This window comes from Carcharodon carcharias, chromosome 19, assembly GCF_017639515.1.
Source record: "Carcharodon carcharias isolate sCarCar2 chromosome 19, sCarCar2.pri, whole genome shotgun sequence".
NCBI lineage: Eukaryota > Metazoa > Chordata > Chondrichthyes > Lamniformes > Lamnidae > Carcharodon > Carcharodon carcharias.
In genome coordinates, this window is record NC_054485.1 from 90,456,484 (window position 1) to 90,473,083 (window position 16,600).

Consider the following 16,600-nt stretch of genomic DNA (forward strand, 5'->3'; position numbering starts at 1 on the left):
TCTATTTTGATATCATTTTTTAATTTTACTGCATTTTTAATCAAACAGTTTTTTTTTGCATTTATTTTTGTGTATTTTTAATTTTTTTAAAAAAAAGAACACTGTCGTTCCCTGGGTGGCTCTGATTTTCCCACCGAGATTTCACACCATGGAGTTCCCTTTTGATATCAACCTCCTTTTCCCCGAGAGGGTCACAGTCCTGGATCACCACCTCCAGCCCGGCCGAAGGACGAATTCCAGCAAGTAAGTGGTGCTCCTGATGCGTAATTCAGTTACGGTTCATATCTGTGTCGCTGAATTCCACCGCCCCCCCCCCCCCCCAACCCCTCCCCTACCTCCTCTTTCCCCCCTCCCCACCTCCTCTTTCCCCCCTCCCCACCTCCTCTTTCCCCCCTCCCCCACCTCCTCTTTCCCCCCCCCACCTCCTCTTCCCCCCCCCCACCTCCTCTTCCCCCCCCCACCTCCTCTTTCCCCCCCCCACCTCCTCTTTCCCCCCCCCACCTCCTCTTTCCCCCCCCACCCCCTCTTCCCCCCCCACATCCTCTTCCCCCCCCACCCCCTCTTCCCCCCCCACCTCCTGTTTCCCCCCCCACCTCCTGTTTCCCCCCCCACCTCCTGTTTCCCCCCCCACCTCCTGTTTCCCCCCCCCACCTCCTGTTTCCCCCCCCCACCTCCTGTTCCCCCCCCCCACCTCCTGTTCCCCCCCCACCTCCTGTTCCCCCCCACCTCCTGTTCCCCCCCCCACCTCCTGTTTCCCCCCACACCCCCCCTCCTCTTTCCCCCACACCCCCCCTCCTCTTTCCCCCCACACCCCCCCTCCTCTTTCCCCCCACACCCCCCCTCCTCTTTCCCCCCACACCCCCCCTCCTCTTTCCCCCCACACCCCCCCTCCTCTTTCCCCCCACAACCCCCCCTCCTCTTTCCCCCCACACCCCCCCTCCTCTTTCCCCCCCACACCCCCCCTCCTCTTTCCCCCCACACCCCCCCTCCTCTTTCCCCCCACACCCCCCCTCCTCTTTCCCCCCACACCCCCCCTCCTCTTTCCCCCCACACCCCCCCTCCTCTTTCCCCCCACACCCCCCCTCCTCTTTCCCCCCACACCCCCCCTCCTCTTTCCCCCCACACCCCCCCTCCTCTTTCCCCCCACACCCCCCCTCCTCTTTCCCCCCACACCCCCCCTCCTCTTTCCCCCCACACCCCCCCTCCTCTTTCCCCCCACACCCCCCCTCCTCTTTCCCCCCACACCCCCCCTCCTCTTTCCCCCCACACCCCCCCCTCCTCTTTCCCCCCACACCCCCCCTCCTCTTTCCCCCCACACCCCCCCTCCTCTTTCCCCCCACACCCCCCCCTCCTCTTTCCCCCCACACCCCCCCTCCTCTTTCCCCCCACACCCCCCCTCCTCTTTCCCCCCACACCCCCCCTCCTCTTTCCCCCCACACCCCCCCTCCTCTTTCCCCCCACACCCCCCCTCCTCTTTCCCCCCACACCCCCCCTCCTCTTTCCCCCCACACCCCCCCTCCTCTTTCCCCCCACACCCCCCCCTCCTCTTTCCCCCCACACCCCCCCCTCCTCTTTCCCCCCACACCCCCCCTCCTCTTTCCCCCCACACCCCCCCTCCTCTTTCCCCCCACACCCCCCCCTCCTCTTTCCCCCCACACCCCCCCTCCTCTTTCCCCCCACACCCCCCCTCCTCTTTCCCCCCACACCCCCCCTCCTCTTTCCCCCCACACCCCCCCTCCTCTTTCCCCCCACACCCCCCCTCCTCTTTCCCCCCACACCCCCCCTCCTCTTTCCCCCCACACCCCCCCTCCTCTTTCCCCCCACACCCCCCCTCCTCTTTCCCCCCACACCCCCCCTCCTCTTTCCCCCCACACCCCCCCTCCTCTTTCCCCCCACACCCCCCCTCCTCTTTCCCCCCACACCCCCCCTCCTCTTTCCCCCCACACCCCCCCTCCTCTTTCCCCCCACACCCCCCCTCCTCTTTCCCCCCACACCCCCCTCCTCTTTCCCCCCACACCCCCCTCCTCTTTCCCCCCACACCCCCCTCCTCTTTCCCCCCACACCCCCCCTCCTCTTTCCCCCCACACCCCCCCTCCTCTTTCCCCCCACACCCCCCTCCTCTTTCCCCCCACACCCCCCTCCTCTTTCCCCCCACACCCCCCCTCCTCTTTCCCCCCACACCCCCCTCCTCTTTCCCCCCAACACCCCCCTCCTCTTTCCCCCCAACACCCCCCTCCTCTTTCCCCCCAACACCCCCTCCTCTTTCCCCCCACACCCCCCTCCTCTTTCCCCCCAACACCCCCCTCCTCTTTCCCCCCAACACCCCCTCCTCTTTCCCCCCAACACCCCCTCCTCTTTCCCCCCAACACCCCCTCCTCTTTCCCCCCAACACCCCCTCCTCTTTCCCCCCAACACCCCCTCCTCTTTCCCCCCAACACCCCCTCCTCTTTCCCCCCAACACCCCCTCCTCTTTCCCCCCAACACCCCCTCCTCTTTCCCCCCAACACCCCCTCCTCTTTCCCCCCAACACCCCCTCCTCTTTCCCCCCAACACCCCCCTCCTCTTTCCCCCCACAACACCCCCTCCTCTTTCCCCCCAACACCCCCTCCTCTTTCCCCCCAACACCCCCTCCTCTTTCCCCCCAACACCCCCTCCTCTTTCCCCCCAACACCCCCTCCTCTTTCCCCCCAACACCCCCCTCCTCTTTCCCCCCAACACACCCCTCCTCTTTCCCCCCAACACCCCCTCCTCTTTCCCCCCAACACCCCCTCCTCTTTCCCCCCAACACCCCCTCCTCTTTCCCCCCAACACCCCCTCCTCTTTCCCCCCAACACCCCTCCTCTTTCCCCCCAACACCCCCTCCTCTTTCCCCCCAACACCCCCTCCTCTTTCCCCCCAACACCCCCTCCTCTTTCCCCCCAACACCCCCTCCTCTTTCCCCCCAACACCCCCTCCTCTTTCCCCCCAACACCCCCTCCTCTTTCCCCCCAACACCCCCTCCTCTTTCCCCCCAACACCCCCTCCTCTTTCCCCCCAACACCCCCTCCTCTTTCCCCCCAACACCCCCTCCTCTTTCCCCCCAACACCCCCTCCTCTTTCCCCCCAACACCCCCTCCTCTTTCCCCCCAACACCCCCTCCTCTTTCCCCCCAACACCCCCTCCTCTTTCCCCCCAACACCCCCTCCTCTTTCCCCCCAACACCCCCTCCTCTTTCCCCCCAACACCCCCTCCTCTTTCCCCCCAACACCCCCTCCTCTTTCCCCCCAACACCCCCTCCTCTTTCCCCCCCAACACCCCCTCCTCTTTCCCCCAACACCCCCTCCTCTTTCCCCCCAACACCCCCTCCTCTTTCCCCCCAACACCCCCTCCTCTTTCCCCCCAACACCCCCTCCTCTTTCCCCCCAACACCCCCTCCTCTTTCCCCCCAACACCCCCTCCTCTTTCCCCCCAACACCCCCTCCTCTTCCCCCCAACACCCCCTCCTCTTTCCCCCCAACACCCCCCTCCTCTTTCCCCCCAACACCCCCTCCTCTTTCCCCCCAACACCCCCTCCTCTTTCCCCCCCAACACCCCCTCCTCTTTCCCCCCAACACCCCCTCCTCTTTCCCCCCAACACCCCCCTCCTCTTTCCCCCCAACACCCCCTCCTCTTTCCCCCCAACACCCCCTCCTCTTTCCCCCCAACACCCCCTCCTCTTTCCCCCCAACACCCCCTCCTCTTTCCCCCCAACACCCCCTCCTCTTTCCCCCCAACACCCCCTCCTCTTTCCCCCCAACACCCCCTCCTCTTTCCCCCCAACACCCCCTCCTCTTTCCCCCCAACACCCCCTCCTCTTTCCCCCCAACACCCCCTCCTCTTTCCCCCCAACACCCCCTCCTCTTTCCCCCCAACACCCCCTCCTCTTTCCCCCCAACACCCCCTCCTCTTTCCCCCCAACACCCCCTCCTCTTTCCCCCCAACACCCCCTCCTCTTTCCCCCCAACACCCCCTCCTCTTTCCCCCCAACACCCCCTCCTCTTTCCCCCCAACACCCCCTCCTCTTTCCCCCCAACACCCCCTCCTCTTTCCCCCCAACACCCCCTCCTCTTTCCCCCCAACACCCCCTCCTCTTTCCCCCCCAACACCCCCTCCTCTTTCCCCCCAACAACACCCCCTCCTCTTTCCCCCAACACCCCCTCCTCTTTCCCCCCAACACCCCCTCCTCTTTCCCCCAACAACCCCCCTCCTCTTTCCCCCAACACCCCCTCCTCTTTCCCCCCAACACCCCCTCCTCTTTCCCCCCAACACCCCCTCCTCTTTCCCCCCAACACCCCCTCCTCTTTCCCCCCAACACCCCCTCCTCTTTCCCCCCAACACCCCCTCCTCTTTCCCCCCAACACCCCCTCCTCTTTCCCCCCAACACCCCCTCCTCTTTCCCCCCAACACCCCCTCCTCTTTCCCCCCAACACCCCCTCCTCTTTCCCCCAACACCCCCTCCTCTTTCCCCCCAACACCCCCTCCTCTTTCCCCCCAACACCCCCTCCTCTTTCCCCCCAACACCCCCTCCTCTTTCCCCCCAACACCCCCTCCTCTTTCCCCCCAACACCCCCTCCTCTTTCCCCCCAACACCCCCTCCTCTTTCCCCCCAACACCCCCTCCTCTTTCCCCCCAACACCCCCCTCCTCTTTCCCCCCAACACCCCCTCCTCTTTCCCCCCAACACCCCCTCCTCTTTCCCCCCAACACCCCCTCCTCTTTCCCCCCAACACCCCCTCCTCTTTCCCCCCAACACCCCCTCCTCTTTCCCCCCAACACCCCCTCCTCTTTCCCCCCAACACCCCCTTCCTCTTTCCCCCCAACACCCCCTCCTCTTTCCCCCCAACACCCCCTCCTCTTTCCCCCCAACACCCCCTCCTCTTTCCCCCCAACACCCCCTCCTCTTTCCCCCCAACACCCCCTCCTCTTTCCCCCCAACACCCCCTCCTCTTTCCCCCCAACACCCCCTCCTCTTTCCCCCCAACACCCCCTCCTCTTTCCCCCCAACACCCCCTCCTCTTTCCCCCCAACACCCCCTCCTCTTTCCCCCCCAACACCCCCTCCTCTTTCCCCCCAACACCCCCTCCTCTTTCCCCCCAACACCCCCTCCTCTTTCCCCCCAACACCCCCTCCTCTTTCCCCCCCAACACCCCCTCCTCTTTCCCCCCCAACACCCCCTCCTCTTTCCCCCCAACACCCCCTCCTCTTTCCCCCCAACACCCCCTCCTCTTTCCCCCCAACACCCCCTCCTCTTTCCCCCCAACACCCCCCTCCTCTTTCCCCCCAACACCCCCTCCTCTTTCCCCCCAACACCCCCTCCTCTTTCCCCCCAACACCCCCTCCTCTTTCCCCCCAACACCCCCTCCTCTTTCCCCCCAACACCCCCTCCTCTTTCCCCCCCAACACCCCCTCCTCTTTCCCCCCAACACCCCCTCCTCTTTCCCCCCCAACACCCCCTCCTCTTTCCCCCCAACACCCCCTCCTCTTTCCCCCCAACACCCCCTCCTCTTTCCCCCCAACACCCCCTCCTCTTTCCCCCCAACACCCCCTCCTCTTTCCCCCCAACACCCCCTCCTCTTTCCCCCCCAACACCCCCTCCTCTTTCCCCCCAACACCCCCTCCTCTTTCCCCCCCAACACCCCCTCCTCTTTCCCCCCCAACACCCCCTCCTCTTTCCCCCCCAACACCCCCTCCTCTTTCCCCCCAACACCCCCTCCTTCTTTCCCCCCAACACCCCCTCCTCTTTCCCCCCCAACACCCCCTCCTCTTTCCCCCCAACACCCCCTCCTCTTTCCCCCCCAACACCCCCTCCTCTTTCCCCCCAACACCCCCTCCTCTTTCCCCCCAACACCCCCTCCTCTTTCCCCCCCAACACCCCCTCCTCTTTCCCCCCAACACCCCCTCCTCTTTCCCCCAACACCCCCTCCTCTTTCCCCCCAACACCCCCTCCTCTTTCCCCCCCAACACCCCCTCCTCTTTCCCCCCCAACACCCCCTCCTCTTTCCCCCCAACACCCCCTCCTCTTTCCCCCCCAACACCCCCTCCTCTTTCCCCCCAACACCCCCTCCTCTTTCCCCCCCAACACCCCCTCCTCTTTCCCCCCAACACCCCCTCCTCTTTCCCCCCCAACACCCCCTCCTCTTTCCCCCCAACACCCCCTCCTCTTCCCCCCCAACACCCCCTCCTCTTTCCCCCCAACACCCCCTCCTCTTTCCCCCCCAACACCCCCTCCTCTTTCCCCCCCAACACCCCCTCCTCTTTCCCCCCAACACCCCCTCCTCTTTCCCCCCCAACACCCCCTCCTCTTTCCCCCCAACACCCCAACACCCCCTCCTCTTTCCCCCCCAACACCCCCTCCTCTTTCCCCCCCAACACCCCCTCCTCTTTCCCCCCAACACCCCCTCCTCTTTCCCCCCAACACCCCCTCCTCTTTCCCCCCCAACACCCCCTCCTCTTTCCCCCCCAACACCCCCTCCTCTTTCCCCCAACACCCCCTCCTCTTTCCCCCCCAACACCCCCTCCTCTTTCCCCCCAACACCCCCTCCTCTTTCCCCCCCAACACCCCCTCCTCTTTCCCCCCAACACCCCCTCCTCTTTCCCCCCCAACACCCCCTCCTCTTTCCCCCCCAACACCCCCTCCTCTTTCCCCCCAACACCCCCTCCTCTTTCCCCCCAACACCCCCCTCCTCTTTCCCCCCAACACCCCCTCCTCTTTCCCCCCCAACACCCCCTCCTCTTTCCCCCCAACACCCCCTCCTCTTTCCCCCCAACACCCCCTCCTCTTTCCCCCCAACACCCCCTCCTCTTTCCCCCCAACACCCCCTCCTCTTTCCCCCCCAACACCCCCTCCTCTTTCCCCCCAACACCCCCTCCTCTTTCCCCCCAACACCCCCTCCTCTTTCCCCCCAACACCCCCTCCTCTTTCCCCCCAACACCCCCTCCTCTCCCCCCCAACACCCCCTCCTCTTTCCCCCCCAACACCCCCTCCTCTTTCCCCCCCAACACCCCCTCCTCTTTCCCCCCCCAACACCCCCTCCTCTTTCCCCCCAACACCCCCTCCTCTTTCCCCCCCAACACCCCCTCCTCTTTCCCCCCAACACCCCCTCCTCTTTCCCCCCAACACCCCCTCCTCTTTCCCCCCAACACCCCCTCCTCTTTCCCCCCAACACCCCCTCCTCTTTCCCCCCCAACACCCCCTCCTCTTTCCCCCCCAACACCCCCTCCTCTTTCCCCCCCAACACCCCCTCCTCTTTCCCCCCCAACACCCCCTCCTCTTTCCCCCCAACACCCCCTCCTCTTTCCCCCCCAACACCCCCTCCTCTTTCCCCCCCAACACCCCCTCCTCTTTCCCCCCCAACACCCCCTCCTCTTTCCCCCCAACACCCCCTCCTCTTTCCCCCCAACACCCCCTCCTCTTTCCCCCCAACACCCCCTCCTCTTTCCCCCCCACACCCCCTCCTCTTTCCCCCCCAACACCCCCTCCTCTTTCCCCCCAACACCCCCTCCTCTTTCCCCCCCCAACACCCCCTCCTCTTTCCCCCCAACACCCCCTCCTCTTTCCCCCCAACACCCCCTCCTCTTTCCCCCCAACACCCCCCCTCTTTCCCCCCAACCCCCCTCCTCTTTCCCCCAACACCCCCTCCTCTTTCCCCCCCAACACCCCCTCCTCTTTCCCCCCCAACACCCCCTCCTCTTTCCCCCCCAACACCCCCTCCTCTTTCCCCCCCAACACCCCCTCCTCTTTCCCCCCCAACACCCCCTCCTCTTTCCCCCCCAACACCCCCCTCCTCTTTCCCCCCCAACACCCCCTCCTCTTTCCCCCCAACACCCCCTCCTCTTTCCCCCCCAACACCCCCTCCTCTTTCCCCCCCAACACCCCCTCCTCTTTCCCCCCCAACACCCCTCCTCTTTCCCCCCCAACTCCCCCTCCTCTTTCCCCCCCAACACCCCCTCCTCTTTTCCCCCCCAACACCCCCTCCTCTTTCTCCCCCCAACACCCCCTCCTCCTTTCCCCCCCAACACCCCCTCCTCTTTCCCCCCCAACACCCCCTCCTCTTTCCCCCCCCATAAAAAACCCCCCACCCCCTCCTCTTTCCCCCCCCAACAACCCCTCCTCTTTCCCCCCCAACACCCCCTCCTCTTTCCCCCCCAACACCCCCTCCTCTTTCCCCCCAACACCCCCTCCTCTTTCCCCCCCAACACCCCCTCCTCTTTCCCCCCCACACCACCCTCCCTTTACCCCCCACACACCCCCTCCTCCTCTTTCCCCCACACACCCCCCTCCTCTTTCCCCACACACCCCCTCCTCCTCTTTCCCCACAACACCCCCCCTCCTCTTTCCCCCCACACCCCCCCCTCCTCTTTCCCCCCACACACCCCCCTCTCCGCTTTCCCCCACAGCCCCCCCCTCCTCTTTCCCCCCACACCCCCCCCCTCCTCTTTCCCCCCACACCCCCCCCTCCTCTTTCCCCCCACACCCCCCCCCTCCTCCTTCCCCCCACACACCCCCCTCCTCCTTCCCCCCACACCCCCCCCCCTCCTCCTTCCCCCCACACCCCCCCCCCTCCTCCTTCCCCCCACACCCCCCCCCTCCTCTTTCCCCCCACACCCCCCCCCTCCTCTTTCCCCCACACCCCCCCCTCCTCTTCCCCCCACACCCCCCCCCTCCTCTTTCCCCCCACACCCCCCCCTCCTCTTTCCCCCCACACCCCCCCCCTCCTCTTTCCCCCCACACCCCCCCCCCCCTCCTCTTTCCCCCCACACCCCCCCCTCCTCTTTCCCCCCACACCCCCCCCTCCTCTTCCCCCCACACCCCCCCCCTCCTCTTTCCCCCCACACCCCCCCCCCCCCCCCTCTTTCCCCCACACCCCCCCCCCCCCTCCTCTTTCCCCCCACACCCCCCCCCCTCCTCTTTCCCCCCACACCCCCCCCCCTCCTCTTTCCCCCCACACCCCCCCCCTCCTCTTTCCCCCCACACCCCCCCCCTCCTCTTTCCCCCCACACCCCCCCCTCCTCTTTCCCCCCACACCCCCCCCCCTCCTCTTTCCCCCCACACCCCCCCCCTCCTCTTTCCCCCCACACCCCCCCCCCTCCTCTTTCCCCCCACACCCCCCCCCTCCTCTTTCTCCCCACACCCCCCCCCTCCTCTTCCCCCCACACCCCCCCCCCCTCCTCTTTCCCCCCACACCCCCCCCTCCTCTTTCCCCCACACCCCCTCCTCCTCTTTCCCCCCACACTCCCCCCCTCCTCTTTCCCCCCACACCCCCCCCTCCTCTTTCCCCCCACACCCCCCCCTCCTCTTTCCCCCCCACACCCCCCCTCCTCTTTCCCCCCACACCCCCCCCTCCTCTTTCCCCCCACACCCCCCCCTCCTCTTTCCCCCCCCACCCCCCCCTCCTCTTTCCCCCCACACCCCCCCTCCCTCTTTCCCCCCACACCCCCCCCCTCCTCTTTCCCCCCACAACCCCCCCCTCCTCTTTCCCCCCACACCCCCCCCTGCCTCTTTCCCCCCACACCCCCCCCTCCTCTTTCCCCCCACACCCCCCCCTCCTCTTTCCCCCCACACCCCCCCTCCTCTTTCCCCCCACAACCCCCCCCCTCCTCTTTCCCCCCACACCCCCCCTCCTCTTTCCCCCCACACCCCCCCCTCCTCTTTCCCCCCACACCCCCCCCTCCTCTTTCCCCCCACACCCCCCCCTCCTCTTTCCCCCCACACCCCCCCCTCCTCTTTCCCCCCACACCCCCCCCTCCTCTTTCCCCCCACACCCCCCCCTCCTCTTTCCCCCCACAACCCCCCCCTCCTCTTCCCCTTTCCCCACCCCCCTCCTCTTCCCCTTTCCCCACCCCCCCACCCCCCCTCTTCTTTACCCCCCCTCTTCTTTACCCCCCACCCCCCCTCTTCTTTACCCCCCCACTACCCCCCCACCCCCCCCTCTTCTTTACCCCCCCACCCCCCCCCTCTTCTTACCCCCCACCCCCCCCTCTTCTTTACCCCCCACCCCCCCCTCTTCTTTACCCCCCCTCTTCTTACCCCCCCACCCCCCCTCTTCTTACCCCCCCACCCCCCCTCTTCTTTACCCCCCCACCCCCCCTCGTTCTTACCCCCCCCACCCCCCCTCTTCTTTAACGCCCCCCACCCACCCTCTTCTTTACCCCCCATCCCCCTCTTCTTTACCCCCCACCCCCCCTCTTCTTTACCCCCCCACCCCCCTCTTCTTTATCCCCCCCACCCCCCCTCTTCTTTACCCCCCCTCTTTACCCCCCCACCCCCCCCCTCTTTACCCCCCCCACCCCCCCTCTTTAACCCCCCCACCCCCCCTCTTTACACCCCCAGCCCCCCCTCCTCTTTACCTCCCCCACCCCCCCTCCTCTTTACCTCCCCCACCCCCCCTCCTCTTTACCCCCCCCCCCACCCCCCCTCTTTACCTCTTTACCCCCCCCCACCCCCCCTCTTTACCTCTTTACCCCCCCCCACCCCCCTCTTTACCTCTTTACCCCCCCCCCACCCCCCCTCTTCTTTACCCCCCACCCCCCTTCTTCTTTACCCCCCACCCCCCTTCTTCTTTACCCCCCCACCCCCCTTCTTCTTTACCCCCCCACCCCCCCTCTTCTTTACCCCCCCACCCCCCCTCTTCTTTACCCCCCCCCACCCCCCCTCTTCTTTACCCCCCCACCCCCCCTCTTCTTTACCCCCCCACCCCCCCTCTTCTTTACCCCCCCACCCCCCCCTCTTCTTTACCCCCCCTCTTTCCCCCCCCCCCCCCCCCCCTCTTTACCCCCCCCCCCCCCCCCCCTTTACCCCCCCCACCCCCCCCTCTTTACCCCCCACCCCCCCCTCTTACCCCCCACCCCCCCTCTTCTTTACCTCCCCCACCCCCCCTCTTTACCTCTTTACCCCCCCCCACCCCCCCTCTTTACCTCTTTTACCCCCCCCCACCGCCCCCTCTTTACCTCTTTACCCCCCCCACCCCCCCTCTTCTTTACCCCCCACCCCCCCTTCTTCTTTACCCCCCACCCCCCTTCTTCTTTACCCCCCACCCCCCTTCTTCTTTACCCCCCCACCCCCCCTCTTCTTTACCCCCCCACCCCCCCTCTTCTTTACCCCCCACCCCCCCCTCTTCTTTACCCCCCCACCCCCCCTCTTCTTTACCCCCCCACCCCCCCTCTTCTTTACCCCCCCCACCCCCCCTCTTCTTTACCCCCCCCACCCCCCCCTCTTCTTTACCCCCCCCACCCCCCCCCTCCTTCTTTACCCCCCCCACCCCCCCCTCTTCTTTACCCCCCCCACCCCCCCTCTTCTTTACCCCCCCCACCCCCCCTCTTCTTTACCCCCCCCACCCCCCCTCTTCTTTACCCCCCCACCCCCCCTCTTCTTTACCCCCCCCACCCCCCCTCTTCTTACGCCCCCACCCCCCCTTCTTTACGCCCCCACCCCCCCCTCTTCTTAACGCCCCCACCCCCCCTCTTCTTTACGCCCCCACCCCCCCTCTTCTTTACCCCCCACCCCCCCTCTTCTTTACGCCCCCACCCCCCCTCTTCTTTACGCCCCCACCCCCCCCTCTTCTTTACGCCCCCACCCCCCCTCTTCTTTACGCCCCCACCCCCCCTCTTCTTTACGCCCCCACCCCCCCTCTTCTTTTCGCCCCCACCCCCCCTCTTCTTTACGCCCCCACCCCCCCCTCTTCTTTACGCCCCCACCCCCCCCCTCCTCTTTCTCCCCCCCCTCCCTCTTTCTCCCCCCCCTCCTCTTCTCCCCCCCCTCCTCTTTCCTCCCCCCCTCCTCTTTCTCCCCCCCCTCCTCTTTCTCCCCCCCCTCCTCTTTCTCCTCCCCCCCCTCCTCTTTCATCTCCCCCCCCTCCTCTTTCACCCCCCCCTCCTCTTTCTCCCCCCCCTCCTCTTTCTCCCCCCCCCTCCTCTTTCTCCCCCCCCTCCTCTTTCACCCCCCCCTCCTCTTCTCCCCTCCTCCCTCCCCCCCCTCCTCTTTCTCCCCCCCCTCCTCTTTCTCTCCCCCCCTCCTCTTTCTCCCCCCCCTCCCTCTTTCTCCCCCCCTCCTCTTTCTCCCCCCCCTCCTCTTTCTCCCCCCCCTCCTCATTCTCTCCCCCCCCTCCTCTTTCTCCCCCCCCTCCTCTTTCTCCCCCCCCTCCTCTTTCTCCCCCCCCTCCTCTTTCTCCCCCCCCTCCTCTTTCTCCCCCCCCCTCCTCTTTCTCCCCCCCCTCCTCTTTCTCCCCCCCCTCCTCTTTCTCCCCCCCCTCCTCTTTCTCCCCCCCCTCCTCTTTCTCTCCCCCCCTCCTCTTTCTCCCCCCCCTCCTCTTTCTCCCCCCCCTCCTCTTTCTCCCCCCCCTCCTCTTTCTCCCCCCCCTCCTCTTTCTCCCCCCCCTCCTCTTTCTCCCCCCCTCCTCTTTCTCCCCCCCCTCCTCTTTCTCCCCCCCCTCCTCTTTCTCCCCCCCCCTCCTCTTTCTCCCCCCCTCCTCTTTCTCCCCCCCCTCCTCTTTCTCCCCCCCCTCCTCTTTCTCCCCCCCCTCCTCTTTCTCCCCCCCCTCCTCTTTCCTCCCCCCCTCCTCTTTCTCCCTCCCCCCTCCTCTTTCTCCCCCCCTCCTCTTTCTCCCCCCCCTCCTCTTTCTCCCCCCCCTCCTCTTTCTCCCCCCCCCCTCCTCTTTCTCCCCCCCTCCTCTTTCTCCCCCCCCTCCTCTTTCTCCCCCCCCTCCTCTTTCTCCCCCCCCTCCTCTTTCTCCCCCCCCTCCTCTTTCTCTCCCCCCCTCCTCTTTCTCCCCCCCCTCCTCTTTCTCCCCCCCCTCCTCTTCTCCCCCCCCTCCTCTTTCTCCCCCCCCTCCTCTTTCTCCCCCCCCCTCCTCTTTCTCCCCCCCCTCCTCTTTCTCCCCCCCCTCCTCTTTCTCCCCCCCCTCCTCTTTCTCCCCCCCCTCCTCTTTCTCCCCCCCTCCTCTTTCTCCCCCCCCTCCTCTTTCTCCCCCCCCTCCTCTTTCTCCCCCCCCTCCTCTTTCTCCCCCCCCTCCCTCTTTCTCCCCCCCCTCCTCTTTCTCCCCCCCCTCCTCTTTCTCCCCCCCCTCCTCTTTCTCCCCCCCCCTCCTCTTTCTCCCCCCCCTCCTCTTTCTCCCCCCCCTCCTCTTTCTCCCCCCCCTCCTCTTTCTTCCCCCCCCTCCTCTTTCTTCCCCCCCCTCCTCTTTCTTCCCCCCCTCCTCTTTCTTCCCCCCCCTCCTCTTTCTTCCCCCCCCCTCCCCTTCCTGCTCCTCTTTCCCCCTCCCCTTCCTGCTCTTTGTTCCATTTTCCCACACCCCATTCCCCTCCCCCCTGGGATTGTTTTCCTTTGAAGAGAAGGCTGAGGAGGGACTTAATTGAGGTATACAAAATTTTGAAGGGCCTAGATAGGGTGGATAGGAAGAAACTTTTTCCCTTAGCGGAGATGTCAATAACCAGGGGGCGTTTGATTTAAGGCAAGGGGAAGCAGATTCAGAGGGGATTTGAGGAAAAACTTTTTCACCCAGAGGGTGGCTGGAATCTGGAACAAGCTGCCTGACGGGGTGGTAGAGGTGGGAACTCTCACAACATTTGAGTATTCTGATGAGTACTTGAAACAACATAGCAAACAGGGCTGTGGGCTAAGTGCTGGAAAATGGGATTAGAATAGATAGGTGCTTGATGGCCGGCATGGACACAGTGGGCTGAAGGGCCTGCTTCTGTGCTGTATGACACTATGTTGGACTTTGAGATGCCTTAATATAATTGTGATATTTACTATATACACTCAATGTTAGGCATACAGCCTGAGGAGTCATTCTACAATGTTACCAGTTCCTAAACGTACTATGGCTGATGGCCCTTTCCCCATTGCGCCTCGCGATGGCTGCCCCAAGCTTTAGTGCGTCCCTCAGCATTTAGTCCTGGACTAAATGTGCCAGTCTGCAACACTCGGTCGGGAACAACTCTTTTTGCTGGAAGACCAACAAGTTTCAGTCAGACCAAAGAGCGTCTTTCACCGAGTTGATGATCCTCCAGCTGCAGTTGATGTTTGTCTCAGTGTCTGTCCCTGGGAACAGCCTGTAGAGCACAGAGTCCTGTGAAACTTGACAAAAACGTGATCACCACGGTGCAGGAGTGAGGAATGGGCCAGACCTGTGTCACGTACAGCAACAGTGAGAACGCTTTGCACCTGAAGACCAAGTTCTTAACTGTAATGGAGAAGGAGCATTGCTCCCACATGCCCAGTTTCTGCTTCACCTTGGCTCTGTACTTCTAGTTTTTATTGCATGCCCCAGCCCCTCCAAATCATATCCTCAGCACCTTCAGGCAGCCTGACCTGAAGGGCTCAAAGGATTGATCCGCCCAGTTCCCAAAGAACATGGCCTCGATCTTGCTGCAATTTACCTTGGCTCCCGAGGCCAGTTCGAACTGGTCGCAGACGCTCGTCAGCTTGCACATCGACCACAAAAGATGCCGACATAGTCTATGTACAAGGAGGCTTTGACCTGAGTCCCTCCACTGCCTGGCATCATCACTCCTCTTACACCCGAATCCTTCCTGATGGACTTGATAAAGGCTTCTGTGCAACACACGAGCAGGTCAGGGAGGGAGAGGGCAGCCCTGCCTGACATCAAATTTAATTTGAAAGCTTTTCAATTCCCACCCATTGATTGAAACTGAGCTACTGATGTTTGTCTAGAGCCGTTGGATCCACTTGCAGATTCCTTCCCCAGACCCCGTTTTGGAGGGTATATCCATCGTGTAGCTGTGCGATACTGTCAAATGCCTCCTCCTGGTCCAGGCTGATGAGGCAGTTGTCCACACCCCTATTCCCCCACACAACCTCGTGCTACTCAGGGATATAATTACTGATTAGGGATGATCTTGCCGGGTATAACACAGGTCTGGTCGGGGTGGATCGCCGACTCCAGAGCAGACTTGACCCAATTTGTCCCTGTTCAGCAGTGAGATGGGTCACCAATTTCTAATTCCTCCCTTTCCCCCTTCTGCTAGTAGATGAGGGCGATGATGCCTCTCTTGGATTCTGACATGCTGTGGCCAGAAGCGCACACTGGTGACTGGTGATCCCCAATGCGTTGATGGTGGGGGCTTCAGCGACAGTAATCCTGTTGAATGTCAAGGGGGGTGGGGGGATGAGTGCGTGGGTCGACATTCTGTTGTTGAAGATCAATAAGACATGCTCTGTCCTTTTTGAGTGCGCTCATGGACAGAGTGCACACATTCACCTTCCTTGAAAGACAATTTGAGTAGCTCTGTTGACCTGTTGGACTTTGTCTTGTGAATTCGGGAAGCAGTGAATTTGTGTATCTCAAAGCTATTGAAATTCTCAATGGTGCTTAAGCTTCCAGCCTTTCCTCTCCCCTCTCTGGGAAGTTATCCGGCTTTTGATGACCACTTCTGCATCTCGTGTTGTTTTCCTTGTGTCTGTGCAGCTGAGGTTGGTGCGCTCAAATGCTGTGTGCTCTGCTGGGATTTTGGGGCTCTGAAGATTACAGCTGAGGGACTGCAGTTTCTTCAAGGGTCTGTAGATATGAAAGAGCAAGGAATCAGTGTTAGGTTGAAAAATTACCTGCGTTTCCACCCGGTTGTTCCTCCTTTTAAGGGTGTGAAGAATCAAAGGAAGATGTAAATGTCCGGTGCAAGGAAAATTGTTTCCTGCCCTCACTGACTGAATTAATCTGGAATTGAGCTCGGTGATTTAAAGGCAGGTGAGCTTATGTTGAACCCATGACCAGTGGAGACTACTATTCTGGCGTTGGCACCACTTCACAAAACTGATTCGGATGAACAAAGACCTTTGGGCCATTTGTAATTTCTTCAGTGCATCCAGAATCTCGGCCTGAACCACTGCTCAAGCTCTGTGATAGTGCTCTTTGCAAAGAAATGTTTCCTAATGGCTGCCTTAAAGTTGCACATCCCCAACTTGTGCCTTTTCTCCTGCTTGTGCGATTGATCCTCATTGTGTAGGCAATAAAATCCAAGGAGTAACTATCTTGCTTGCTTTGCCAAACAAATAGGGAGCAGCTTTAACCTAGCCTAAATAAAAACAAAAAACTGCGGATGCTGGAAAACCAAAACAAAAACAGAATTACCTGGAAAAACTCAGCAAGTCTGGCAGCATTGGCGGAGAAGAAAAGAGTTGACGTTTCGAGTCCTCATGACCCTTCGACAGAACTAGGTGAATCCCAGGAAGGGGTGAAATGTAAGCTGGTTTAATGGGGGTGGCGGGGAAGAGAAGTGGAGGGGAGTGGTGTGGTTGTACGGACAAACAAGCAGTGATGGAAGCAGATCATCAAAAGATGTCACAGACAACAGAACAAAAGAACACATAGGTGTCGATGTTGGTGATATCTAAACGAATGTGCTAGTTAAGAATGGATGATAGGGCACTCAAGGTATAGCTCTAGTGGGGGAGCATAAAAGATTTAAAAAGATTTAAAAATAATGGAAATAGGTGGGAAAAAGAAAAATCTATATAATTTATTGGAAAAAAACAAAAGGAAGGGGGAAGAAACAGAAAGGGGGTGGGGATGGAGGAGGGAGGTCAAGACCTAAAGTTGCTGAATTCAATATTCAGTCCGGAAGGCTGT

At 63.0% G+C, this 16,600-nt stretch overlaps 1 protein-coding gene across 2 annotated transcripts in view; it reads left to right on the forward strand.

Moving 5' to 3' along the window:
• The window catches only part of atat1 (alpha tubulin acetyltransferase 1), a 63,774-nt gene continuing 47,174 nt past the window's right edge, over nt 1–16,600 (forward strand). For both annotated transcript variants that reach the window (XM_041212152.1, XM_041212153.1), the window contains exon 1: nt 1–243. In XM_041212152.1, the coding sequence (XP_041068086.1) occupies nt 149–243 (95 nt within the window). In that variant the 5' untranslated portion in view covers nt 1–148. The remainder of the gene's footprint in view (nt 244–16,600) is intronic.